Raw genomic sequence first — 25,638 nt, forward strand, 5'->3', positions numbered from 1 at the left:
GTCCTTTAAGAGCATTCTGGTGGTACTGCTCTGTTAGGGTGCAGAGGCCGTGGGGCAGCGTGGCTTCTTCTCAGGGTGCGTGGCCCTTTAAGAACTCCCATAGCTGTTCTTTCTTGCTGCCTGGTCCTTGAAACTTCTCTTTTCTCCTGGGACTTGTCTAAACACCGAAATTGCACCGGTTTAACTCAAATCAGTTAAAACACTAGTTGAATTAAATCCTGTTTATTTAGAGCCGTTTAGTGCAACTTCTGAGTTTAGACGGGGTCGGGGCCCGTGTGTGAATGGCGCTGTAAGAGAGCGCTACCTCACAGAGGGTGCCTGGCGCTGGCTCTTTAACACTTCCCCTTCCCGCCGCTGCCCTCGTAGAGCGCTTGTCCCTTTAAGAGCTAGCCCCGCCCCCAGGTGCCTGGTGAGTGTTGCAAAAGCTACGGCAGGGGCAGAGCCAAGGTAGCGTATGGAAAGAGGGGAGCCTCCAGTCCCCCTTCCCTGCCCCTAGCTGGGGTGGGTGAGCGAGCTCCGGGCCCGCGTGAGACAGGGAGATGTCTGGCTGACCGGGGCGGCTGAGGCCTTGCAGCTCTGGGGAGTGGGTTGCATCTGCCCAAGCGCAAGGGGACGGACAATGAGGCCCCCGGGGAAAGGGAGGCCCAGCAAAGGACAGCGTGTGTGTGTCAGGGGTAGCAAAGGGTGGGGGAGGATGACGAGGTGAAGTGAGTGAGACAGCGGGGCGGCGGCGGCAAGAGCTGGGGAAGGCGGGGATCCCTCCCAAGGGCAGATGCAGGGAGGATGGGGGCGGGGGGACTTTGTCATGGCGTCCGCAGCAATTTCCTTCTGCATCCCCCCCCCGTCAAGTCATTCTAGGGGTGGCCACACCACGACCTGTGAGGCCCAGGCCTGCAGTGCGGTTCGTTCTCCTGGGGGGAAAGGCGCTCTCGGCCCCCATGGTCATTCGGTCCTTGGCCTTTGCTCAGGCTGGGGGTGGAGTCTGTAACATATGTACCCGTCATGCAGCTCAGAGGAGACCCCACTAGCTTGTTTATGGAGCGGATGAGTGCTGGGCAAGGCTCTGCATCCCAAAGCCCTACCATCACGTGTGCTTTGTTTCCTCCCCCCCCCCCCCCCAGACGGGGTGAGGTGCAGTGCTCCCTGCACTCACCATGGCCATGAGGGAGCTGGTGGAGCCTGAGTGCGGGGGTTCTAACCCCCTTATGAAGCTGGCTGGCCACTTCACCCAGGACAAGGCCCTGCGGCAGGAGGGGCTCCGACGTCCCTTGGCCTGGCCCCCTGCAGGTCTTGGGGCAGAGGCAGTGAGTACTGGGGAATGGGGAGTCCATCTGACCGCTGATGTGAGGAGTGTTGGTATTTCTGTTATGTTGTGAGTGAGGGGCAGGGATGCACTGTGGGTTTGGGAAGTGGAGGTCTGTCTGAGCACACTGGAGGCTGTCAGGACAGGTGAGGGTGTGGAGGTTGGGAGGGGGCTGTCGTCTTAGTGGGAGAAGGGCTATGAGGGATCATGGGGCTTAAGCAGGGGATCTGTCTGGGTAGGATGTTAGTCCTGCTGTGTGTGTGGTGTGGGTCTGTCATGAGTGGGGGTATGGTACAAGTCAGTCCCATGGTAGTGGGGAGGTGATGCTGGAGGCCAGGTCCCATCACTGGGGTGATTGTTTGGTGTCTTTTCCCACAGGTGACCAAACCTTTGGGAGTGGCCTCTGAAGATGAGGTAAGAACAATTGTATCTCTCCCCTTATCATCTTTCTCACTGCTACGTTCTCTCTGATCCCTCTTCACTCTTCCTGTGTCTCATTCCCTTTCTGCCCTCCCTTCTTTCTCTCCTGTTTTCAGTTCCAGAGCTCCTGCTGGGTATTTCTCATCACAAACTCTCTTTTTCTCTCCCTGGCAGCTGGCTGGAGAATTCCTACAAGAGCAGAATGCCCCCCTGCTCTCCCGTGCCCCGCAAACCTTTAAAATGGATGATCTGCTGGCTGAGATGCAGGAGATTGAGCAATCTAGCTTCCGCCAAGCCCCACAGCGAGGTGAGGGGGGAGGGGGAAGGACTAGGGGCATTGGGGCTTCTGCCAGGCCCTCCTTCCTCCCCTCCCCCCCAAGGTGGTATGTCTTGAGGGGAACTGAGAAAGAAGGCCTGCTGAGCTAGGGCAGGGGGTATCTGAAGATTAAGAGGCTAGGCTTTCTCTAATCCTCATGGGGGTGGAGCAGTTGGGGCTTGTCACTGAACCATCCCCATCTCTTGCTCTTTCCCAGCTCCAGGTGTGGCAGCCCTGGCTCTATCTGAGAACTGGGCCCAGGAATTTCTGGGGGCCGCGTATACTACAACTGATGTCTCCCCAGATTACAATGAGGCTGACTGGTCGCAGGAGTTCATTGCGGAGGTGACAGGTGAAGGCTCACCTTGTGAAGTTTGGGTTGGGTGTTGCCTGGTAGCATGCCCCCCTCCGTTCTCCCATGCAGGGGTTGTCTGTTGTATGTGAGATTAGAGAGCATCTGGTAGATGCAGCAGATAGTATTCAGAGTAGGGCACTCCGCCCTAGCAGCTTGCCTCGGTGGGAATGTCACTCTTATATAATTTGAGGGACAAAATTAACCTTATTTAGAGTTTAGGGCCAGAAGGGACCACCAGATCATCTAGTACAGAGGTGGGCAAACCTGGGACCATCCTGCCCGGCTCATGAGCTCCTGGCCGGGGAGGCTAGCCCCCAGCCCCTCCCCTGCTGTCCTCCCTCCCCCGCAGCCCACTGTGCCACCAGTGCTCTGGGCGGCAGGGCTGTGAGCTCCTGCTGGGTAGCACAGCACTATGGCTGGCTCCGGCCAGGCGGCACGGCTGCCTGTCCTGGTGCTCTAACCAGCACAGTATGGGGGTTGGATAAGGGGCAGGTGGTCCCAGGGGGTAGTCAGGGAGCAGGGGGTGGTTGGATAGGCTTGGGAGTCCCGGGGGGCCTGTCAGGGGGTGTGGATAGGAGTCAGGGAGCAGGGGAGGTTGGATAGGGCGGGGATCCCGGGGGGAGGGGGCGGTTAGGGGTGTGGGGAGTCCCGGGAGGGGGCGGTCAGGGGACAAGGAGCGGGGGGGGTTGAATGGGTTGGGGGTTCTGAGGGGGGCAGTTTGGGGTGGGGGCCAGGCTGTTTGGGGAGGCACAGCCTTCCCTACCTTGCCCTCCATACAGTTTCGGAACCCCGATGTGGCCCTCGGGCCAAAAAGTTTGCCCACCCCGATTTAGTCGGACCTCGTGTATGTCACAGGCCACCAGCACCTGCACTCTGGTCTCATTTTAGTTGTTGGGTTTAAAGTATTACAGCCCCCAGGAGACTAGAGTATTGTGTGTATTAGTAAATCATGCAAGCAACCCCATGTGGGCCTTCGTATTGGGGTGCAGGAATGTCTTATTTTGGTTTAGCTAAAATCTTTTGGGAACAGGTTTAAGCTAAAGTAAGATGCTCTTACACTGAAATAAGAGTGTCCAGAGAGAAGTTTGCACCAGTTTAACTAATTTGGTTTAAAAAACTTTAATTTAAACTAGTGCAGCTTTTCCACATAGACAAGGCCGAATCGCTGGTCTCTCCCTGGCTACATGTAGCTCTCTGATGCTCCTTGTTGGGGTGAAACTTGGGTCCTGGCCCAGAGGGGAATATTTTGTTGAATGTTTCAGCCAAATCTGTTGTTCAGTTTCTGTGATCTGTGAGGAGAGGGGAAAAAAAAATCTACGTTTCCCACTTCAAAATAAATGTTGTGGGGTCCTTTCTGTGCCTGAAAACAAATGCAATTAATGTTTCCTACTGGGAGGGGAATACTCTGCTTCCCACTAGCCAATACTCTAGCCAATATCTCCAGTCCCTTGTTGCACCAGCTGGGGAAGTGACTTGCCCAAGGTCACACAGCATGTAGAAGATGTGGGATCGACTCTAGTCTCCTCCGCTCTAAGCAACAGAATCTCTACCTTAAACTGTTGGGCAGCAGTTAAACGGCTGCTATGCCCCACCCCAGAGGTGGCTTCTTTTCATTGATCAGTGAAACTGTCCATATTTATTCCTTTCATACACCTGTTGGAGACAGACATCATAATTAACATTTATGATGATCCTGAGAGGCTCTGATGAAAGGAGCTAGAAATTTGCAATGCATTATTTGTTTTCCTGATGCATACAACAGCCCACTTTGCTGCTGTCCATGTGGGATAAGACTATATTTTTGCAAATGCAAAAAAAAGTTTTGGTTTTTTAATATAGAAACGTAAGAAAATTGGCACTTTGCCTAAAATGAAATCTGTCTGCATAGATTAGTTGAATCTGAGGTTTGTTTTATTTTCAAGTAAACAAACAAAACTAAGGAAATGAATGGAAAGAAACCTCTGTTAATGTAACAATCTGGACTACAAATCTAACTGTAAATTGGAGAGATCCAAATTGAAGTTTCTCTGAGCAGTGTTCTATTTTATCTTCTTGTTCCTCACTCTTCTCCCACCACCCAATCACCTGTACAGACCCTCTATCTGTATCTCCTGCCAAGTGGGCAGAAGAATATCTGGAGCAGTCAGAGGAGAAGTTGTGGCTGGGGGAAACAGAAGACCAGTCACTGGCAGATAAGTGGTGAGTTTCTCTGTTCTTCCCTCCTACATCCACTAACGTCCAGGGTGGGTGAGGTGTTGGAGATGACAGAAATCCACTATGATCTCAGAACTTTGGGTCTCAGCCAAGTTCTCAGATCCTTGGTTGAAGAAAGCGGAAGAGGCAGAGCCTCCTCCACCCAAGCCTGGCCGTTTCTACTACAACAACATAACTAAACACGGGGATCCTGGTTTCATAGGGCTTGTCTACACTGTGGCAATAGATGCATCGGCGGTCGATTTAGCGAGTCTAGTGAAGACCTGCTAAATCAACAACTGATTGCTCTCCCGTGGACTCCTGTACTCCACCTGATCGAGAAGAGTAAGGGGAGTCAACGGGAGAGGGTCTCCCGTCGACGGCATGTAGTGTGGATCCTGCAGTAAGTAGATCCAAGCTACATCGATTTGAGTTACACGATTCACATAATTCAAATAGCGTAGCTTAGACTGACTTTTCCCTTTACTGTAGACAAGGCCATAGAGTTTAAGGCCAGAAGGGACATTATGATCATTTAGTCTGACCTCCTGCATAACACGAGAACAGAAGGTTAGATTCACAAAGGTACTTAAGTGCCGAAACACCAGATTTAACTGCCCAAGTTCCAGTTTTAGGCTCCATTGCAACTCACACTCCTGCCAAACTCTGTAGGTACCTAAACTTACTCGGTGTCTACATTTGCAGGGTAAAAGTTCCCCAGGTTCCTAAGTTTCTGGGCATGTGTATTGTTGCCTCACAGTAGGTGTCTGGGCACCTAAGCCCCAGAACGATTCACAAACTCAGGGAAGATCGATGTTCACCTGTCTAAGTCCTGTGGGTGCCCAATCCAGTAGATGTGCTCAGAGGCTGCCTACTGCATCAGGTCCCATTCAAAATCCATCTGGAGATGGTGGTGGTGGCAGCAGCCCCGTATAACTTTTAGCCCAGTGGTTAGAGCACTTGTCTAGGATATGGGAGAGGCAATTTAATTCCCTCCTCTGCCATAGGGGAGAACAGATTTGCACAGGGGTCTCCCACCTCTCAGGTGTGTGCTCTAACCACTGGGCGATGGGATATTCTGGTGTGGGGCTCTGAGTCTCTCCTGCTGAAGCTGTTCTATTGTAGATAAATAATTTTAAAAATTCATGGGAGCCAGGGGACTGGACTTAGGGTCTCCCACCTCCCAGGTGAGCACTCTAACCACCAGGCTACAGAGTCATTCTCTCTCCCTCTGGCCAATTACCCTTTTTTAAGAGTGGGCCTGGTGTGGCAGTGCCATCTGTGCCATAGTATACCCGGTGCTGAATCTCAGAGACATTTTTCATTTTGATCACACACCTCTGCATGACTATCTGCATTGCCATACGCAGCTCCCTCAGCCCCCAGTATTTCACACTGAGCTGTATGCCCATGTGGGTTTACCAGTGTCCACAGTGAGTAGAAGTTTCATAGTGATCAGGGAAACTCCCCACAGATTTATCTCCTTCCTCATCAGATCTTCTGTAGGCATGTCTCCAGTACCACCCTGTTTCACCAGTCACAGTATGTGGTCCTAGTCTCAGCTCAAAGTTCTAAAGCCAGCAGATACCTGATCAATTCTGACAAATCCCTCCCTCAGCACTCCTCCTACCATTTGAGCAAGCCACTTGCAAACACCATTTCCCGCAAGTGAGGACTTAGGCCGTGGGAATCTGAAGACACCAGCCTTTCTCCCTCTGCTTCTAGTCTACTACTTGATCACCACCAGCTCTCCCCATGCTTGTTTCCTTTCTGCTTTGGACATGCTCCCCAACCAGCTGGGGCTATTCTCCCACTGCAAGCCTGACCTGCTTCTTCTTTCCCTGCTTCCCTTGACATTCCTTTCCTACTGGTGACCTCTGTTCCTTGAGGTTAATTCCAGTTTCTTTATCTGCTCTCGCTTAATGGCCCCTAGTAGTCACAGAGCCACCTGCAGCTTCTCTCACTGTAGCCATGGGGCCAATTGCCAGAGGCCAGCCTTAGATAGTTGTAGCTACTAGTCAAAGGAGGGGTGGCAATTCCAAGGCTGAGCATGCTTGAACCTTGCAATGGTGGCACTAGGGACTCTAAATCCTCAGCGCTGGCCCTAGGCAGTTGCAGACTCTGCAGTTAAGCACTTCCCTCCTCTAGGCCGTGTCTTTAAGTACCTGAGATGCCCATCACCTGCAGCAGAGGCCACTAATTCCCACGCACCACTCAGTTACCACATAGTCGTGCAGAAAGTGCAACCTGAATGATATTGGAGGCTGGGGTGCCAGGAGGTTCCCATCCCCAAGCAGCAGCTCTGCAACAGGCTCACATGGCCCCCCTCTGCTGTGGGACCAGGACCCTGTGAAGACAGTGGAGTTACCCTGTGTAAACCAGTTCTGTCCAAAACCTGTTGAAGTGAGTGGGAGTCTTTTCATTATTTTTAATGGACTGTGTATAGAAGCAAAGGACCCCATTCTAGACTTTAGGAACAAAGTGCATTCTATGCTGCACAGGTTTACTGTTGTAACAGGAAGGTCTCACATTACCTAGTGAATAAGCAACACCTCCCACAGCACCTAACTGTTTCTGAGAGGCTTCCCACCCAATTACTAAATGTAAACGTGCTTCACTTACAAGGGCTGAAAATATCAGGTAGTATGGTCACAAAAGCAAGGCACTTCTGAATTCAGTAGGAATTTTGGATGTGCACAGAACACAGATGGGACTGGTTCCCGCATGGTTACAGTACTGCAGTAAAGTGGAACAATTTTCAGCTTGTGTGATAGGAGGATATTTGGATCCATATTATAATACTGTCCTACATAAATGAGGAAGAGTTGAGGTGCCTTTATTATTTTGTTCCACTCTTCGTTTCTATGGGGAATTTGCCAATACAATATTACTGTCTTCCTTTTAAACAAACAAAACTAAAAAAAAAATGGTAATGGCTGTTGAAAATAGCAATTCCAGTCCTAGTTAGTGCTGGGGAGATGCCACCATTTGTTGCTCAATTTTATCCTACTTTTTCTACAGCAAATTACAGTGGATCAGCATATTTGATTTGGGAGAAATGAAGTAACAGCAGCCTAAATTGAGCTTGAGCACTCCTGAATTTTAAGGGTGTTCAAATCTGGAAGGCAGGTGCTAGATTCCCTTTCTGAATACTAGATAAATCTAGAAAGGAAAAGTCAATTTCCACTTCCATGGCTCAGAAGTGGAAATCCTACATGCCTGGTACTGTATCTAAAGCTGCCCAGGTCCTCTGGTAGAGCCTCCCCTCCCTTACTTTTCATTTTATCTTCTAGTGGGATCCACATACCTCCCTTGCTAGGCTTCAGATAGAGAGGTGCACTGTCCATTTAGTCCACCCAATTCCTTCTTTGGGGGCTGCCAGGCGAGGTCACACCAGCATCCCTAATCCAGTCTGGGGAAGTCCACTGAGGGTGATGTCTGGGCCAAAGCCTTCTACTCCTTGGGCATATTTGTTCCCCATTCACACTGCCACCCCCTTCTAATAGCCAGCTCTCCATTCATAGCAAGCTGTGGTGCAAGGGGTCTCAGCTTCCTCACTCCCTCCCCCTCCCTTTCCTGTTGATAGCTGCCAAGGGAATGCTGGGAAATGTAGTTACTTCCCTGCTCCAGGGCTGGCCCTATAGGCAGGGAGCTGGCCAAGGAACTACAGCTCCCAGGGCCCTGTGGGTTCTCAGCTCCCATGCTGGATCCCTGCTGCTCTGAGGCTAGCTGGGAGAGGAAGTGAGTGTTATGGGGCTCCTTCTGAGCTTGGGCCTGGTGCTATGGCACCATTGGCGCCCTGGTAAAGCTGGTACTATTCCTAACGTGTTTTCACAAGAAATACCTTACGTGCTGAAGAGTCTGACTCCAGGAGAGGGGCTCCTGGCTGTGGATCACTAGCAGACGCAGATGCCTATCTCTGTGCCCTGCTTAGGTGACTCCTCACCGAGTCCACTGGCTTTTGCGAATCACATTCTAAGGTGCCCGTCTTTCTTCAGTCATTGTACAGGAAGCCTGGATGCCTGACTCTGGCTTTATGGATCACAGTGTTGTTCCTGTGATTTTTGTGGGTGCCCGAAAGTTAGGCATTGCAGTGCTCCACAGAACACCACCTAAATTCCTTTGTGAATCTAGCCCAGGGATGTCAGCACAAAGACCAGTAACTTCTGTTTGAGCTAGAGCATATCCATTAGAAAGATATTGAGCCTTGCTTTAAAGATTTCAAGTAATGGAGAATCCACTGCATTCCTAGGAAGTTATTCTAATGGCTAGTTATCCTTGTTGCTTAAAAAAAGTTGCACTTCATCTTCAATCTAAATGTATCTAGCTTCATTTTCCAGCCATTGGATCTTGTTTTGTCTTTGTTGGCTAGATTAAAGAGCTCTCTCCCATCAGATATCTTCTTCCTGTGTAGCTACTTATAGACAGTGACTAAGTTACCCCTTCACCTTCTCCTTAATAAGCTAAATAGTCTTAAGTCATTAGAACGCTGGTTTTCCAGACCTCGAATCTTTCTTGTTCTTTTCTGAACCCTTTCCCATTTTGCAATATCCTTTTTCAAATGTAGACACCAGAACTAGACATTTTCAGGAATGGCTTCACCAATGTGTATACAGAAGTAAAGCCACTCCTCCTACACCTGTTTGCTATTCCCATGTTTATATGTCCAAGGATTGCATTTGCCCTCTTAGCCAAACTTTGCACTAGGAGTGCCTGTTCAGTTGATTATCCACCCTGACCCTACATCCTTTCCAGAGTCACTATTCTCCAGGACACAGCCCCAATCCTGTATGTGTGACCTCTGTTCTTTATTCCTAGATATCTGACCTTGGTTTTGGCAGAATTAAAACATATGTTTATCAAGGGATCCAGATTGCTCTATCCTTATTATTTCACTCCACCAATCTGTGTCATCTGGCACAGTTATCACAGCAATGACTTCCAGATTGTCGATAAAGATACTGAATAGTGTTGGGCGAAGAACAGATCATGTGGGCTCTCCAGCCCTAGGAACTATTGTGTGGCCTGATGCAGAGAAAGGGGCAGACTGTGAATAAATATGGAGCCCCCTACTGCTAAGTTTCAGCTCAGACTCTGTCTGTCTCTCTGGTAATAGGTATGAGGAATATCAGCCTGAGGATGATCTTAAGAAAACTGCCAACGATTTCCTTTCTAAAGTGGATGACCCCAAACTCAACAATTCTGAGGTGAGAAATGCCATGGAGCCCCCACCAAGGGGGAGAGGGGAGACCTCCTGCCATTCTGCGTCTCCCCTCTTTTCTCCCTCTAGTTCTGGGGGTTGAGCCCTACAACCCCCAGGATCATGCCTTCCACCATACAACTCCGATGATCCCCTTTTCCTTCTGGTTCTATTGATTCTGGGGGCCCAGATCTGCCTAGCAAATATGGGGAGTTTGGTGAGGGTTGTTGGTGAAGGTTTCTTCCCACATTTCATTTCTTTGACGCAGTTCCTAAAGTTTGTCCGCCAGATCGGAGACGGGAGGGTGTCGATCGAGGCTAATCAGGTGACCCTGACCCCCAGAGACCAGGATCAGGCAGAGCAGTGGGCAGCTGAGTTTATACAGCAGCAGGTAGGACCCCAGCCCCAGCTGCTCACAGGTGTGCAAACTTCCTTGCAGCACTGCCCAGCCTGGGAGAGGGGAGGAACAATGGCAGGGTGAACTTTCTTTCAGCAGGGTCCTGTTAACACTCAGCCAACAGTGGCGTGGGGCTCCCAGAGCATGAGCTTCTCCAAAGCAGTGCCTAGCCAGGAGCAGGGATGGGCTCTGGCAGTGTGAACTTCCTCACAGTGATGCCTTGGCAGGTGAGAGACTCCAGAACGTGTCTGCTCCATTGCAGTATCCCTGTGCAATTAGTGTTCACTTGCAGAGAGAGAGAGGGGGGTCCTTACAGTACCCACTGCTGGAGGGGGAGATGCATTGCATTGCTTTTTAATCTTACAGTCTCAAGGTGCTACATGTTATTTCCTTCCCTCTAGGGGGTGTCGGATGCCTGGGTGGATCAGTTCACCCGAACTGGGAATGCGTCAACTCTGGATACAGAATTTGAGCAGGCCAAGACTGCTCTAGAGGTAAAACTGGAGGGGAGAGTGTGACGTTCCCCTCTGGTGTTACCTGGACCGGTGATCTGCTAGGGCACTCCAATCCTTGACTCTGGGAGTCAGCCTTGCCCTGCTCTGCTGTTAAAAACCCCCTGCTCCTGGGCTGCTCATGCACAGCCTCTGGCATGTAAGCTGCTTGGATTGTGCAACCAAATGACACTAGCCAATATCTCCAGTCCCAGACAGAACCCTAGGAACCTCCTGTGATGGGTTGGGTCACAGAGACTCCCTTGGGACTGCCACCTGATGTGCTGGGATTACCTCTGAGCCCGTTTTCCCTAATAGCTTGGGACTTCAGTACCCTGCCTTGTTGAGCCAGACACACTAGCCTGCTACAAACACAGCCCCAGGTCTGAACCACGTCCCCCAAAAGCTGCCAGCTTCACTGAAAACAGCTTTAGAAGTGTTCCTTTCTCCAGCACCCAGATACCCAGTTCCCAATGGGGTCCAAACCCAAAAAGTCTATTTTACTCTGTATAAAGCTTATACAGGGTAAACTCATAAATTGTTCACCATGTACAACACTGATAGAGAGAGAGACACACAGCTGTTTGCTCCCCCAGGAATTAATTACTTGCTCTGGGTTAATTAATAAGTAAAAAGTGATTTTATTAAATATAAAAAGTAGGATTTAAGTGGTTCCAAGTAATAACAGACAGAACGAAGTAAATTACCAAGCAAAATAAAACAAAACATGTAAGCCTAAGCTTAATACAGTAGGAAACTAAATGCAGGTAAATCTCACCCTCAGAGATGTTCCAATAAGCATTTTTTACAGGCTAGACTCCTTCCTGGTCTGGGTCCAGCAATCACTCTCACCCCCGTAGTTACTGTCCTTTGTTCTAGTTTCTTTCAGGCATCTCTTTGGGGTGGAGAGGCTATCTTCTGAGCCAGCTGAAGACAAAATGGAGGGGCTTCCAGGGCCTTATATAGTCTCTCTTGTGCAACATCACAGCCACAAGATGGGGTCTTTAGCCACCTGGGCAAGTCACATGTCTGAATGATTCAGCTTTTTGCAGGCCGACGCCACTGTTTACATGTTAGTTTGAACGTTCCCAGGAAAGCTGAGATGTGGATTGGCTTCTCCCAAAGTCCATTGTTAGTTAAGTACTCCCAATTACTTGAATAACCCCTTCACACTATGTTGACCATATTTGCCTTATGTGTTTCCTACAGCAAACACTTTAAATACAAGCGTAGAGCCAATGCTCATAACTTCATATATAAAAATGATACATGCATATGAATAGGATGAATATATTCCATAGATCATAACCTTTGCAAAGATATGTTACATGGCATATCTAGCATAAAACATATTCCAGTTATGTCATATTTACACTCATAAATATATTTCTATAAAGCATTATGGGGTGCAATGTCACACATCCGTCTTGCAGTGTCCAGTTATGCCCACTGGACACTGCAAGCTTATATGAGTTTGTCAGTTTAACAAAGAAATTGATATGTGCCAGGCTTGTTATCCTAAGGGGAGTCTCTGACATGCTTCAAACGCACTGCTTCAGGTAGAATAAACAAACAGATTTATTAACTATAAAGATAGATTTTAAATTATTATAAGCCAAAGCATATGCTTGCATAACAAGTCGGATTTGGTCAAATGAAATAAAAGCAAAACGCATTCTAAGCTGCTCTTAACACTTTCAATGCCCTTACAAACTTAGATGCTTCTCACCACAGGCTGGCTGGTTGTCCTTCAGCCAGGCTCTCCCCTTTTATCAGCACTTCAGTCGCTTGGTGGTGATGTCTGTAGATGGAGGCGGAAGACAGAGGTAGAGCATGGCAAACATCTCTCCCTTTTATCATGTTCTTTCTTCCCTCTTGGCTTGCGTCCCCTCCCTCCCCTTTCACAGTCAGGTGAGCATTACCTCATCACAGTCCCAAACTGACCAAAGGAGGGGGGGACCCACTTGAGAGTCCAGGAGATCCTCTGTTGTTGCCTAGGCTAGTGTCCTTTGTTCCTGTGATGCTGGGCTGAGTTTGTCCCATATATGCCCCGATGAGGTGTGAACTGCCTCTCTGCTCTTGGGGAGTTTTTGCATGGACTTGCTTTAAGCCATGAGGACACATTTTCAGCCTCATAACTATATACATGAAATTATAACCTATAACATCACTATAACAATTACTATAACATCACTATAACAACAATGCTCAGTGCATCATGAGCCTTCTGAAGACACCCAACATGACAAACTTTGCATTGGATACCACACAATCATTTTATAAGGATGAACATGGGGGTGTAAGATGTTCCCACAAGGTACAGAATGTCACACAGAGATTGGGGTATGAAGGGTGCTTTAGGGCCCCAGAACTGCTGAGCCCCCTTTCTTGCCATGTAGGGGAGAGATGAGGAGGAGGGCTCGGAGCTCTAGAGAGCGGAATCTCCAGGGAACATGTAGGGGGAGTTCAGCAGGGTGCTATCCTTTAACCTCCTCCTCCTCTTCTCTTCAGTCAGATGTGGATTTCTGGGACAAGCTTCAGGCAGAGTGGGAGGAGATGGCCAAGCGAGATGCAGAGGCTCACCCCTGGCTCTCAGATTATGAGGACCTCAGTACCTCCTCCTATGACAAGGTAATGGGGTGGGCAGTGAATGCAGGTCCGAATGCTGTGCTGGGCAGTTTTGAGAGCTTCCAAAATCCCTTCTCCCAGTCTGGGTACTGAGAGGGCTGCTGTCCCACTCCTCTTAGTGTCAAAGGCCAGGCACTGTTCTTAACGGCCAGTCTCTTGTCTGGGCATGGGTGGGGCACTGCTGTGAGGAAGTTTGCTGTTGCCAGAGTCTCTGTCAATACCTTTGACCAGGGGTCAGACTGGAAAAAATGTATGGTGGTTCTTGCCAAAGCCCTGCCCACTGCTGAAGATGCAAATCAATTGTAACACACCAGCAGTTAATTCTGGTGCGTTACAACACAAGCCATTTTCATCAATATAGGGGACACAGAAAGAGACTCCCTAAATTTGGTAAACTTACACACACAGCCCTGCAAACTGATACATCTCTCCTCAGGCTGGGGCATGGGATCATTCACCCCAGACTGAGTGGGGAGCAGAGGGGGCAGGAGCTGTTTTGCCCCAGTCTGCTGTGAGCTGGCGCACACTAACCCTGTGCTCTCAGGAGGGAAATACCAGCCACTCCATGTGCTGAGGTACCACCTGTTCGTCACCCATTGCAGTGTCTCTGGCTGTTGGAGCTGAAAGGGGTGGGAGAAGATAGTAGCAGGCTTGCAGAAGTGTTGATATGGAATGTGGACGCACATCAGCTGTTTCTGAGTCATGCCCTTTACCCACCTGTCTCCTGCCCATAGTGTTAACCCCTTGCTTTCTGTCTCTGGTAGGGTTACCACTTTGAGAAGGACAATCCCATGAGGGATCATCCGCAGGCATTTGAAGAGGGGCTGAAGTGTCTGGAGAAGGGTGACCTCCCCAATGCTGTCTTGCTCTTTGAGGCTGCGGTGCAGCAGAAACCTGACCACATGGAGGTGAGCAGGGCAAGGAGAGCAGGGCTTCTCCAGGTATCTTGCCATTTGGAGCCTGGCCAGCTCCCGAAGCAAGGTCAGGCTGGGTCAGTCTAGGGATGGGAAACCCACTTGTCACAGTTTCAAAGCAACTGCACTTGGATCCTCACCTTCGTGGCCCACTCCAGGGGTGCTCAGCCTTGTCTCAGGTTTCTAGCCCTCACCTGTCCTGGGCAGGGCACCCATGTCCCACTCCTTTCTGGCTGGGAGTTTCACAGCTGCACAGCTCCCTGCCATACACTATCGCCAGCAGGCCAGTCTGCCTAATGGCCAGAGCCTCTGCATTGCTTTCTCTCCACAGACAACAGTGTTTTCACCAGTGACTACTCAGCTCTCCCAAAGCAAAGTACATTTATTCTAGGGCAAAAGCATCACAGAGAAACCATGTTAAAAACAATAAATGTTCTTACCCACTTGCTAAGTACAGCAGCAAGCACCCACCTTCCACATGTAGAGTCTGATAAGCCAACGCCCTTCCAATCCTTTCGCAAGGCTTGGGCCTCCCCTTGGACAGAAGGTCCTGCCCATTTGCTGAATCAAAATGAAGGTCCTGAATATCTTTAAACTCAGCCTTTTATACCAGAAGCCCTTTCTTTCACTTGATCTCTGGAAGATCCAGCTTGTATCAGTATATGCAAACCTCCCTTAAGTAAGGTGCTTCTCTGGGGATGTTTACAATCCCCAGGGTAATCACCCCCATTGTTTTTAGCTCCTGGAGGAGCTGGGGTAACCTGCCCCCATGGAGTAGAACATGATCATACATAGAACTTTCATGAATGTAATACAAGGGTCCCCTGAGATACGGTCTGGATTTGCAATATGGCCCACCACTCCAGTGCTGGGGGAGCTGTGCTGCAGGGGGTGGTGTGGCTGACTCCAGTTCTCAGGTGTGTAACTCTGGCTGTGTACTTGTATGTGAACCCCAGGGGGCTCACTGAGAAGATGGTCAAGCTGTGTGCACCTGACCTATGGTTCAGAAGGTCTCCCAGTGTAAAGCTGATTAGAATCTTGGGGATATAACTGAGATGGGTCAGGTTCTAGGGTATCTGTCTTCCTGAAGCACCAGACTCCCTGCATGAGACGCTGAAGTCCTTACCGTGGTGGCATTGGAGTCACGAGGTTGGTGATGCTCAGTGTCTTCAACAGCCACACATATGCTGAGTCTTTTGAGTCAGCTGAGGACTTGACAGCTAGGGCGGGTTGGTCCTAGGCATCTGGCTCAACTCATAGACAGCTGGCCTCACTTCTGATTTGGTGTCCTGATTAGGACTGGAGGTTGGACAACTGGAGAGCTTACCCGTGTCCTGGCCAGATCACTATCTCTTGTGGTTTGAGGTCAGGGCACGCTGCTCCATTTGGGTGAAGACCAGTTCTGACAATCTGCTGTCAGCAATGGGAATGAAACACTTGGGGGAGATAAACATGCTACTCTATCAGTGGTTTGATAGGACTATGGGCTCTTGTCCTTGCCATTGATTATGTGGCCTCTGAGGCACCCACTTCCTTGGCTTTGTCCTTACAAGTCACCATGGTTTAGACTCTAGAGGGCCAGTGACAGACTGAGAGGGAATATTGCTGGAATGGCCATGGTGGAAGTCTTGGGCCCATTCTGCATGGTGTGCTATGGCTGTGCAGGAGACAAAGAAGGGATGCTTTGCCTTCATCCTAGTATTCACAGTGCCCTGATCAGGAGGCTGGTCTGAGTCCTTGCTGTGAGAATGAAATTAAGATTCGGATGAAACTCTGTTTTCCTGGGGACAGGGCAGTGTTCTGAGGGCACACATGTTCAATCAGCTCTGCTTGAGTCTCAGGTAGGTAGTTTCACACTGAGGCTCTGGAAGGGTGGGGGCACTTAGTCATCACCTGTGTTGGCTCATGAAGGCCATTGACAAGTGGCTGGGTCCATTGCTGGTGGAGAGCAACACTTCTCTTAAAGAGAGCAGGGTGCTGGCTTCCCTGCTTAAGGGAACTTTTATATGGCTTATGCTTGTTACTTCATGCTGTCAGTCCAGCCAACTGTCAGCCTGGATCAAACCTTCTGTTTCTGACTAAGATGATGGAACACACTTGGGGTGGGGAGTGAGACAACTCATAATATCTAGCTGATTTAAACCTCTTTAACGTTAGTCAATTGGGGGCAGCTGTGGGTGCATCAAGGACGCTGTGTTAGCTACATGGGTAGCTCTGGTGATGGATGAAGATCAAATCAGGTGTCAATGCTGCTATATTTAGTTCTCTCAACTGCCTCAGTACTGTCGATCATGACATAATGATTTGCCTGTGGACCATAGCAGGCTGCTTGTGACTGAGTCTCTTATTTCTTAGCATTCCCACTCCAATATTCTGTCCGCTGGGCTGTGCTACCTCTCGGAAGCCCTCAATGGCCGGAGACCTGCTTCTTTCTTCCTCACCCTGCAGTCTAGTCCCAGTTGTGATGGGTGGAGGTACTAAAGCTGGAGCCCCCAGGGTTTAGCAGAGAGGGGACTGCTGGTAGCATGTTGTGTGTGGGGACAACTCACTCCCCCTCCACCTTTCCAAATAGCCCAAACCTGCTGACTTCCAGGATGCATTGCAGAGCCCACCTGTTTTCCTGGGGAGTGTGGGAGAGGTGAAGGTGCTTATGCAGGGTTAGTTAACACGGGCTCTGTGGAGTGGGCTGAGGCTGCTGACTTGGGTACATCTATTTTTAATCTCCAAAAAAGGTGCCCAGGGCACAAGATGGTGCCTTTAATTGTACTTGCAATGTGAAGAAATATAAATAAGTTTCTCTGTTTCTGCATCAGGCCTGGCAGTACCTGGGAACCACCCAAGCAGAGAATGAACAAGAGCTGTCTGCAATCAGTGCCCTCAGGCAGTGAGTAGCTGATGAAGAGGGGATCTAAAGCAGGACTCCTGGGTTCTGCTCACGACTCCTAGAGGGGCTGGGTTGCTGGCCACTAATGACAGACCATATCTCAGTTGCCCCACTTAAAGGCTGAACAAAGTTCCAGTGCTTTTTTTTCCCCTGAACCAAATGCAAACTCGGAATGATAAATTTACTGTGGGCTGCTGTAGCAAGCTGGTTTCTGACCCAATCAAGGTCTCCTGCCCCCTAATGGATCCTTCCTTAATTTGCCTGGACACTGGTGCTTGCTGTTCAGCCTGTTTATAGCCCACCCAGGTGGTTGGAAAAGAGTTCTTAAAAGGCCACTGAAGCTTCCTATCCACATCTCCAAAGATGTGAATGCTGTGCGCTCTCTCCCACTCTGTCCTGCAGGTGCCTGGAGCTGCAGCCAGGGAACCTCACTGCACTCATGGCTTTGGCCGTCAGCTTCACCAATGAGTCTCTGCAGAAGCAGGCATGCGAAACCCTGCGTGACTGGCTGCGCCACAAGCCAGCCTATGCCCACCTGATGGGGAAGGAGCCGGAAGGGAGCAGCTTGGCATCCAGCTTGGGGTCCTCCAAGCGCATCCTGGGCTCCCTACTGTCTGAGTGAGTCTGGGCGATGGGGAACTGGGGAAGGTGCAAAATATCCCAGTCCTGCTTGTGGTCTTGTAGCTGGGTCCATTAGGGTGGGGGTGACCCCAGGAAGAGTTGCGGGGAGCTTGAACCCTCAATGGATGAGTTCCCTCATTCTCTCCCTCCCTAGCTCCTTGTTCATGGAGGTGAAGGACCTGTTCCTGGCAGCCGTGCGCAGTGACCCCTCGGCCGTGGACCCCGATGTGCAGTGCGGCCTGGGCGTCCTCTTCAACCTAAGCGGCGAGTACGAGAAGGCTGTGGACTGTTTCAGTGCCGCACTGAGCGTGCGCCCCAACGTAAGGGGGCAGAGTGGGGGGGGGGGGGGGAGGGGCTGATTCAGGATCCTGTGTGTGTATAGGGAGGTGGGGCTGGGCTCTGCCCTGGGGGGAAAGGCCGGTGGGGTGAGCAGCAGGCTGACCTGAGGGGGTGGGTAGGTTTGAATGCTGGGTGGAGTGGGGAAGAGAGAGGCTCTCTGGGAGGTAGGGTGGGATGCCTGATGCCCCTGTCACTTGCTTCCTGCCCCCCGTTCCAGGATCACCTCCTGTGGAACAAGCTGGGTGCCACTCTGGCCAATGGGAATCGCAGTGAGGAGGCTGTGGCTGCCTATCGCCGGGCACTGGAGCTGCAGCCAGGCTACATCCGCTCCCGCTACAACCTGGGCATCAGCTGCATCAACCTGGGGGCCCATCGGTGAGTGGGAACGAGGGGCCAGCTGGGGGTTGGGTGCCAGGTCTGCGATGACCGAGTATCAGTGGGGTCCAATCAGTTAGTTGTGGGGGGGAAGCTAGGGGGCTATTGGTGAGGATGTTCCACTTGGTCCCTTTGGGTGTAGGATGTGCTCCATAACCCTGGCAAGCAGGGAGCAGAGAATGTTTGTCTGCCCCAGGAGCAAAGTACCAGCCAACATGTCTCCCGCACCCTTGGTTCTCAGTATCAAAGGGGGGGAGCATCTCAGAACTACGGAAAGGATCTGTTGCAGTGATTGCCTTCAAGCTTGCGCCTGGAGGTGAAGCTGTCAAGCCACGTCCATTACAGCTTAGACATTGGCTCCATTGGTCCTATGGGCCAGTGATGAGGGGTGTGAGGTGCAGGGATAAGAAGAATGGCTGGAAGAAGTGTGGAAGGGTGATTATTGAGCCATCCAAAGGGGATCTAGAGGGTCCTTCTCACCCATAGGATGTGCAGACCTCCCCAATTAACGCTGTCTCCCTCCCTCCCTGTTCATGCTGGTAGTGAGGCAGTGGAGCACTTCCTGGAGGCCCTGCACATGCAGCAGAAGAGCCGGGGCCCACGGGGCCAGCAAGGTGCCATGTCTGACAACATCTGGAGTACCCTCCGCATGGCCCTCTCCATGCTGGGCCAGAGTGATCTGTATGGGGCAGCCGATGCCCGTGACCTTCCCACCCTGCTCCAGGCCTTTGGCCTCCAGCAGTGACTCAAGGACGGGCTCCCCTGTGAGTGCAGGGTGGGCCCGGGCCAGTAGTTATGTCCCACAAACCCCTTCTGGGGGGGAAAAAAAGGTTTACTGGGGTTCACACACATCTATTCTTCAGTTGCTGGGGGCAAGTCATTGGCTGCCATTTCTGTAGGACCTCCCACAGTAGAGGGTAACTTCTCTCACCTGCATCTTGTGGCCTGAGCATCTGTGAGCAGCTCATGTGGCACCATCTCCCCACAGGACTCTGACCCTCCACAGGGACATGAGCTGCTGGCACTGGGAAGCAAATCAGTGGGGGGTGGAAGGGATGGGGAAATAGGAATGTATCAGGATCACTTCTTATAAGATAAAATAAAAAGCTTGCGTTTTGTGATACCCTCCAATAGTAGCCCCAGTTGCTCATGTCAGACCCTGTCATAACAATCCTGTCCAGCAGAGACTGTCGGCTCAAGCAACTGGCTCTGGGTGTGCCGGTTAGGGTTAGAAAGTAGGATTACTTTCTAGTGCTGGGGCTGCCCATCCTGGTTTGCTGTGAGATCTGAGAGTGTCTGGGCTACTAACCCTGGGTCTTTCCCAACTGAGCATGCAGCCCCACCCCCACCACGTGTGTGCAGTGGGTAGGTCACTTTGTGAGGCTTGTAGGTTGTTTTTCCCTTCTTCCAGGTACTAATAACAGTGTCCTGGTTCTGAGCATCTCACTGGGCTCACGCTCACTTGGGATTTCGGAGAAGGCTCTGAGACTGCAGTGGGGAGAAGAGTCCCTGGGGCTGAGTTCAGGGGGGTCACCCAGGGACTGGGGGAAAGCTGACTAACTATAAAAGCACCTTGGCCAAAAGCAGGGGTGGGGGTAAGGTCTTAAGTTTCACTTGATTGTCTGTCATTGTAGAATAAATTGGGAATTATTTTCTCTGTGCAGATGGTCCTCCCCAGCCTGTAATTGAATCTTGTGAATTATAAATATCTGTATATGATTTTTGGAGGGAAAGTTTTTTTAATTGTAAAATATTTTGTATAATAGAAGGGAAAAAATTAAACTCATCAAAATATTGTAGTGTCTGGCTGTGTGTGTGTATTGGAAGGGTGTACGAGCATTTGTGTGGGGAAGCTCCTGTGGAATTTGAGAGGATGCTACCCCTGCTCTGGGATGGTTCGACATCCACAGAAAGGATGTTGGGGTAGAGTATAACTGTAGAGGGTTGCTGCTGATGTCTGTGTCTCCCCCTACCCTGCACCTTCGTGGGACATTAAGGCAATCTAGGCCCCCACCAGTTGGAGTTCTGGTGCCAGACAAAGGCCCCCAATCTGCACAATAGTCAGTGGCAAAGATGGTCTTAGATGGGCTCCCCCAGAGAATGAGGGGAGGTAGCCTAGCACCCCCCTTGAGTACTTTATCTTGGGGTAGGTGGGTTCTTTGGCTGGGTCTGCTGCACTTTTCTCCTGCCATGTGCAGAGCCCCAGTTGGTGGAGCTCATTAGAGTGGTGGTCTTGGTATTAACACCCTGTTCAGATGAATGGGGCAGTTTCTACCTCTCAGAGCTGGTGATTCAGGTGCTCCATGGATGCCCCTGCATCAGTTCTGCTCAGGCCATGTTTTCCAGCTTTTCTTGCTAACCATGAAGGCTAGAAACTTTTTTAATAGTGAAAGCTGAGCTTTTGCTGTGGTCACAACTGTGGGAGTTGGGACCCTGGGCATCGGGACCCTGGGCATCACAGACCTACGCCTATGACCTAATCTCTCCCTGTCTGGGACCAGAATGTACTCTTGCTGCCCTGGGCCCCTTCCCCATTTCAGTGGGGGAGAATTGGACAGGGAAGCTTTCTCAGAGCTGGCTCAGGAGAGTGGCCATGTGCATGGACCTGTCTCATATAGGTCTCTTCCTTCCCCCTGCCCCTCAGTGCCATGTCTTCATACTCTAGCTGTTGTGGGAGGAAGGAAGGGGTGTGATGGGGAAAATGTTAAATATGCTACCAACCTGCATCCCTGCACAGGACACAGCCCTCATAGCTTTGCCCCTACAAGGAGGCTTTGCACTGGTATTCCTCAGAGCTGGAGACTTTTCTAAGAAGTCTGACAGCTGCTTCTGTGGCAAGGGTCTCCCCCTATCCCAGACCAGCTCATCCAAAGGAAGGGGTTAATCTCTTTAAAATGCCAGGTGCACTGAGCTGCAGCCATTCTGGGCTTGCCAGGTAACATAGGTCTGGGGGCAGTGAATGTTCATCCAGCACAGCATGACCTCTCACTGCTCTCATATGTGGCTCCTCGCACAATTGGCACTCTATGCTGGGAGAAGCACTGGCACAAGGGCTTCCCAAGCCCTTTCAGCACCAGGCTCGAGCCTCCTTGCCCTGCTGCACTAAAGGACTGCCTGTGTAACTTCTCCCTGTGGAAAGACCCTGGCTCAGCTCTAAGGCCTAAATATTCAGAAACATCCACTGCTTTTGGGTGCCCACCACACTTGGGGGCTGAACACCCACATCTTTCCTGGCCTTCAGAAGGAGGGTTAGCCCTGGTCTACACTAGGACTTTAGGTCGAATTTAGCAACGTTAAATCGATTTAAACCTGCACCCGTCCACACAGTGAAGCCCTTTATTTCGACTTAAAGGGCTCTTAAAATCGATTTCCTTACTCCACCCCTGACAAGTGGATTAGCACTTAAATAGACGTTCCCGGCTCGAATTTGGGGTACTGTGGACACAATTCGATGGTATTGGCCTCCGGGAGCTATCCCAGAGTGCTCCATTCTGACCGCTCTGGACAGCACTCTCAACTCAGATGCACTGGCCAGGTAGACAGGAAAAGAACCGCAAACTTTTGAATCTCATTTCCTGTTTGGCCAGCGTGGCAAGCTCCAGGTGACCATGCAGAGCTCATCAGCACAGGTGACCATGATGGAGTCCCAGAATCGCAAAAGAGCTCCAGCATGGACCGAACGGGAGGTACGGGATCTGATCACTGTTTGGGGAGAGGAATCTGTGCTATCAGAACTCCGTTCCAGTTTTCGAAATGCCAAAACCTTTGTGAAAATCTCCCAGGGCATGAAGGACAGAGGCCATAACAGGGACCCGAAGCAGTGCCGCGTGAAACTGAAGGAGCTGAGGCAAGCCTACCAGAAAACCAGAGAGGCGAACAGCCGCTCTGGGTCAGAGCCCCAAACATGCCGCTTCTATGATGAGCTGCATGCCATTTTAGGGGGTTCAGCCACCACTACCCCAGCCGTGTTGTTTGACTCCTTCAATGGAGATGGAGGCAATATGGAAGCAGGTTTTGGGGACGAAGAAGAGGAGGAGGAGGAGAAGGTTGTAGATAGCTCACAGCAAGCAAGCGGAGAAACCGGTTTTCCCAACAGCCAGGAACTGTTTCTCACCCTAGACCTGGAGCCAGTACCCCCCGAACCCACCCAAGGCTGCCTCCTGGACCCAGCAGGCGGAGAAGGGACCTCTGGTGAGTGTACCTTTTAAAATGCTATACATGGTTTAAAAGCAAGCATGTGAAAGGATTACTTTGCCCTGGCATTTGCGGTTCTCCTAGATGTAGTCCTAAAGCCTTTGCAAAAGGTTTCTGGGGAGGGCAGCCTTATTTCGTCCTTCATGGTAGGACACTTTACCACTCCAGGCCAGTAACACGTACTCGGGAATCACTGTAGAACAAAGCATTGCAGTGTATGTTTGCTGGCATTCAACCAAAATCCGTTCTTTATCTCTCTGTGTTATCCTCAGGAGAGTGAGATATAATTCATGGTCACCTGGTTGAAATAGAGTGCTTTTCTTCAGGGACACTCAGAGGTGCCCGTTCCTGCTGTGCTGTTTGCCTGTGGCTGAACAGAAATGTTCGCTGCTGTTAGCCACAGGGAGGGGGGAAGGTTGAGGGGGTAGTCACGCGGTGGGAGGAGGCAAAATGCGACCTTGTAATGAAAGCACATGTGCTATGTATGTAATGTTAACAGCAAGGTTTACCCTGAAAGAGTGTAGCGACTGTTTTATAAAATGTCTTTTTAAATACCGCTGTCCCTTTTTTTTTCTCCACCAGCTGCATGTGTTTCAATGATCACAGGATCTTCTCCTTCCCAGAGGCTAGTGAAGCTTAGAAAGAAAGAAAAAACGCACTCGCGATGAAATGTTCTCCGAGCTCATGCTGTCCTCCCACGCTGACAGAGCACAGACGAATGTGTGGAGGCAAATCATGTCAGAGTGCAGGAAAGCACAAAATGACCGGGAGGAGAGGTGGCGGGCTGAAGAGAGTAAGTGGCGGGCTGAAGACAGGGCTGAAGCTCAAATGTGGCGGCAGCGTGATGAGAGGAGGCAGGATTCAATGCTGAGGCTGCTGCAGGACCAAACCAGAATGCTCCAGTGTATGGTTGAGCTGCAGCAAAGGCAGCTGGAGCACAGACTGCCACTGCTGCCCCTCTGTAACCAACCGCCCTCCTCCCCAAGTTCCATAGCCTCCACACCCAGACGCCCAAGAACGCGGTGGGGGGGCCTCCGGCCAACCAGCCACTCCACCACAGAGGATAGCCCAAAAAAAAGAAGGCTGTCATTCAATAAATTTTAAAGTTGTAAACTTTTAAAGTGCTGTGTGGCATTTTCCTTCCCTCCTCCACCACCCCTCCTGGGATACCTTGGTAGTCATCTCCCTATTTGTGTGATGAATGAATAACGAATGCATGACTGTGAAGCAGCAATGACTTTATTGCCTCTGCAAGCGGTGATTAAAGGGAGGAGGGGAGGGTGGTTAGCTTACAGGGAAGTAGAGTGAACCAAGGGGCGGGGGGTTTCATCAAGGAGAAACAAACAGAACTTTCACAGCGTAGCCTGGCCAGTCATGAAACTGGTTTTCAAAGCTTCTCTGATGCGTACCGCGCCCTCCTGTGCTCTTCTAACCGCCCTGGTGTCTGGCTGTGCGTAACCAGCAGCTAGGCGATTTGCCTCAGCCTCCCACCCCGCCATAAACGTCTCCCCCTTACTCTCACAGATATTGTGGAGCACACAGCAAGCAGTAATAACAGTGGGAATATTGGTTTCGCTGAGGTCTAAGCGAGTCAGTAAACTGCGCCAGCGTGCTTTTAAACGTCCAAATGCACATTCTACCACCATTCTGCACTTGCTCAGCCTGTAGTTGAACAGCTCCTGACTACTGTCCAGGCTGCCTGTGTACGGCTTCATGAGCCATGGCATTAAGGGGTAGGCTGGGTCCCCAAGGATACATATAGGCATTTCAACATCCCCAACAGTTATTTTCTGGTCTGGGAATAAAGTCCCTTCCTGCAGCTTTTGAAACAGACCAGAGTTCCTGAAGATGCGAGCGTCATGCACCTTTCCCGGCCATCCCACGTTGATGTTGGTGAAACGTCCCTTGTGATCCACCAGAGCTTGCAGCACTATCGAAAAGTACCCTTGCGGTTTATGTACTCGGCGGCTTGGTGCTCCGGTGCCAAGATAGGGATATGGGTTCCGTCTATGGCCCCACCACAGTTAGGGAATCCCATTGCAGCAAAGCCATCCACTATGACCTGCACATTTCCCAGGGTCACTACCCTTGATATCAGCAGATCTTTGATTGCGTGAGCTACTTGCATAACAGCAGCCCCCACAGTAGATTTGCCCACTCCAAATTGATTCCCAACTGACCGGTAGCTGTCTGGCGTTGCAAGCTTCCACAGGGCTATCGCCACTCGCTTCTCAACTGTGAGGGCTGCTCTCATCCTGGTATTCATGCGCTTCAGGACAGGGGAAAGCAAGTCACAAAGTTCCATGAAAGTGCCCTTACGCATGCGAAAGTTTCGCAGCCACTGGGAATCGTCCCAGACCTGCAACACTATGCGGTCCCACCAGTCTGTGCTTGTTTCCCGAGCCCAGAATCGGCGTTCCACAGCATGAACCTGCCCCATTAGCACCATGATGCATGCATTGGCAGGGCCCATGCTTTCAGAGAAATCTGTGTCCATGTCCTGATCACTCACGGGACCGCGCTGACGTCGCCTCCTCGCCCGGTATCGCGTTGCCATGTTCTGGTGCTGCATATACTGCTGGATAATGCGTGTGGTGGTTGATGTGCTCCTAATTGCCAAAATGAGCTCAGCGGCCTCCATGCTTGCCTTGGTATGGCGTCCGCACAGAAAAAAGGCGCGGAACGATTGTCTGCCGTTGCTCTGACGGAGGGAGGGGCGACTGACGACACGGCTTACAGGGTTGGCTTCAGGGAGCTAAAATCAACAAAGGGTGTGCCTGTACATCAAGGAGTATTTCAGGCAGGACTGCACGGAGGGTTCCAATAAGAAATGGTGCACCAAAGTTATCGTTGTTATTGGAACAAGGAGGTTAGCCTGGCCTCTGATTGATACATGGCTAGATTTACCTCGCTGCGCCTTCTCTGTGAGTGACTGCAGTGTGATCTAGACAGGGGAGGAGGAAAATGAGTACAAAACAAATCTGGTCTATTTCTTGTTCTGACCCACT

The 25,638-nt window shown here is 50.7% G+C and overlaps 1 protein-coding gene across 8 annotated transcripts; it reads left to right on the forward strand.

Moving 5' to 3' along the window:
- Positions 1-399: 399 nt before the first annotated feature.
- PEX5 (peroxisomal biogenesis factor 5) lies at positions 400-23,751 on the forward strand. Of its 8 annotated transcripts, none has more exons than XM_073312186.1 (17): positions 400-447; positions 1,122-1,304; positions 1,682-1,717; positions 1,898-2,030; positions 2,257-2,391; positions 4,488-4,593; positions 9,704-9,794; positions 10,056-10,178; positions 10,586-10,678; positions 12,394-12,501; positions 13,187-13,306; positions 14,068-14,211; positions 17,031-17,101; positions 17,504-17,719; positions 17,877-18,042; positions 18,279-18,436; positions 18,980-20,233. In XM_073312186.1, exons 2-17 carry the CDS (start codon positions 1,155-1,157, stop codon positions 19,179-19,181), a joined length of 2,052 nt encoding a protein of 683 aa, XP_073168287.1. In that variant the 5' UTR covers positions 400-447; positions 1,122-1,154; the 3' UTR covers positions 19,182-20,233. The 8 variants fall into 8 exon arrangements, 7 of the variants coding, with proteins under 7 accessions (XP_073168287.1, XP_073168297.1, XP_078705055.1 ...); XM_073312196.1 differs by having other exon boundaries at positions 435-501; XM_078848929.1 differs by lacking the exon at positions 400-447 and adding an exon at positions 511-661.
- Positions 23,752-25,638: the final 1,887 nt, after the last annotated feature.

The sequence above is a fragment of the Lepidochelys kempii genome, chromosome 1 (genome assembly GCF_965140285.1).
Source record: "Lepidochelys kempii isolate rLepKem1 chromosome 1, rLepKem1.hap1, whole genome shotgun sequence".
Classification (NCBI taxonomy): Eukaryota; Metazoa; Chordata; order Testudines; family Cheloniidae; genus Lepidochelys; species Lepidochelys kempii.

Bases quoted from the DNA above. Each gene is read 5' to 3' on its own strand.
- PEX5 (XM_073312186.1), top strand. From the start codon at position 1,155: ATGGCCATGAGGGAGCTGGTGGAGCCTGAGTGCGGGGGTTCTAACCCC. The intron at 1,305-1,681 runs GTGAGTACTGGG...CTTTTCCCACAG, and splicing joins CAGGTCTTGGGGCAGAGGCA to GTGACCAAACCTTTGGGAGT. The intron at 13,307-14,067 runs GTAATGGGGTGG...TGTCTCTGGTAG, and splicing joins GTACCTCCTCCTATGACAAG to GGTTACCACTTTGAGAAGGA.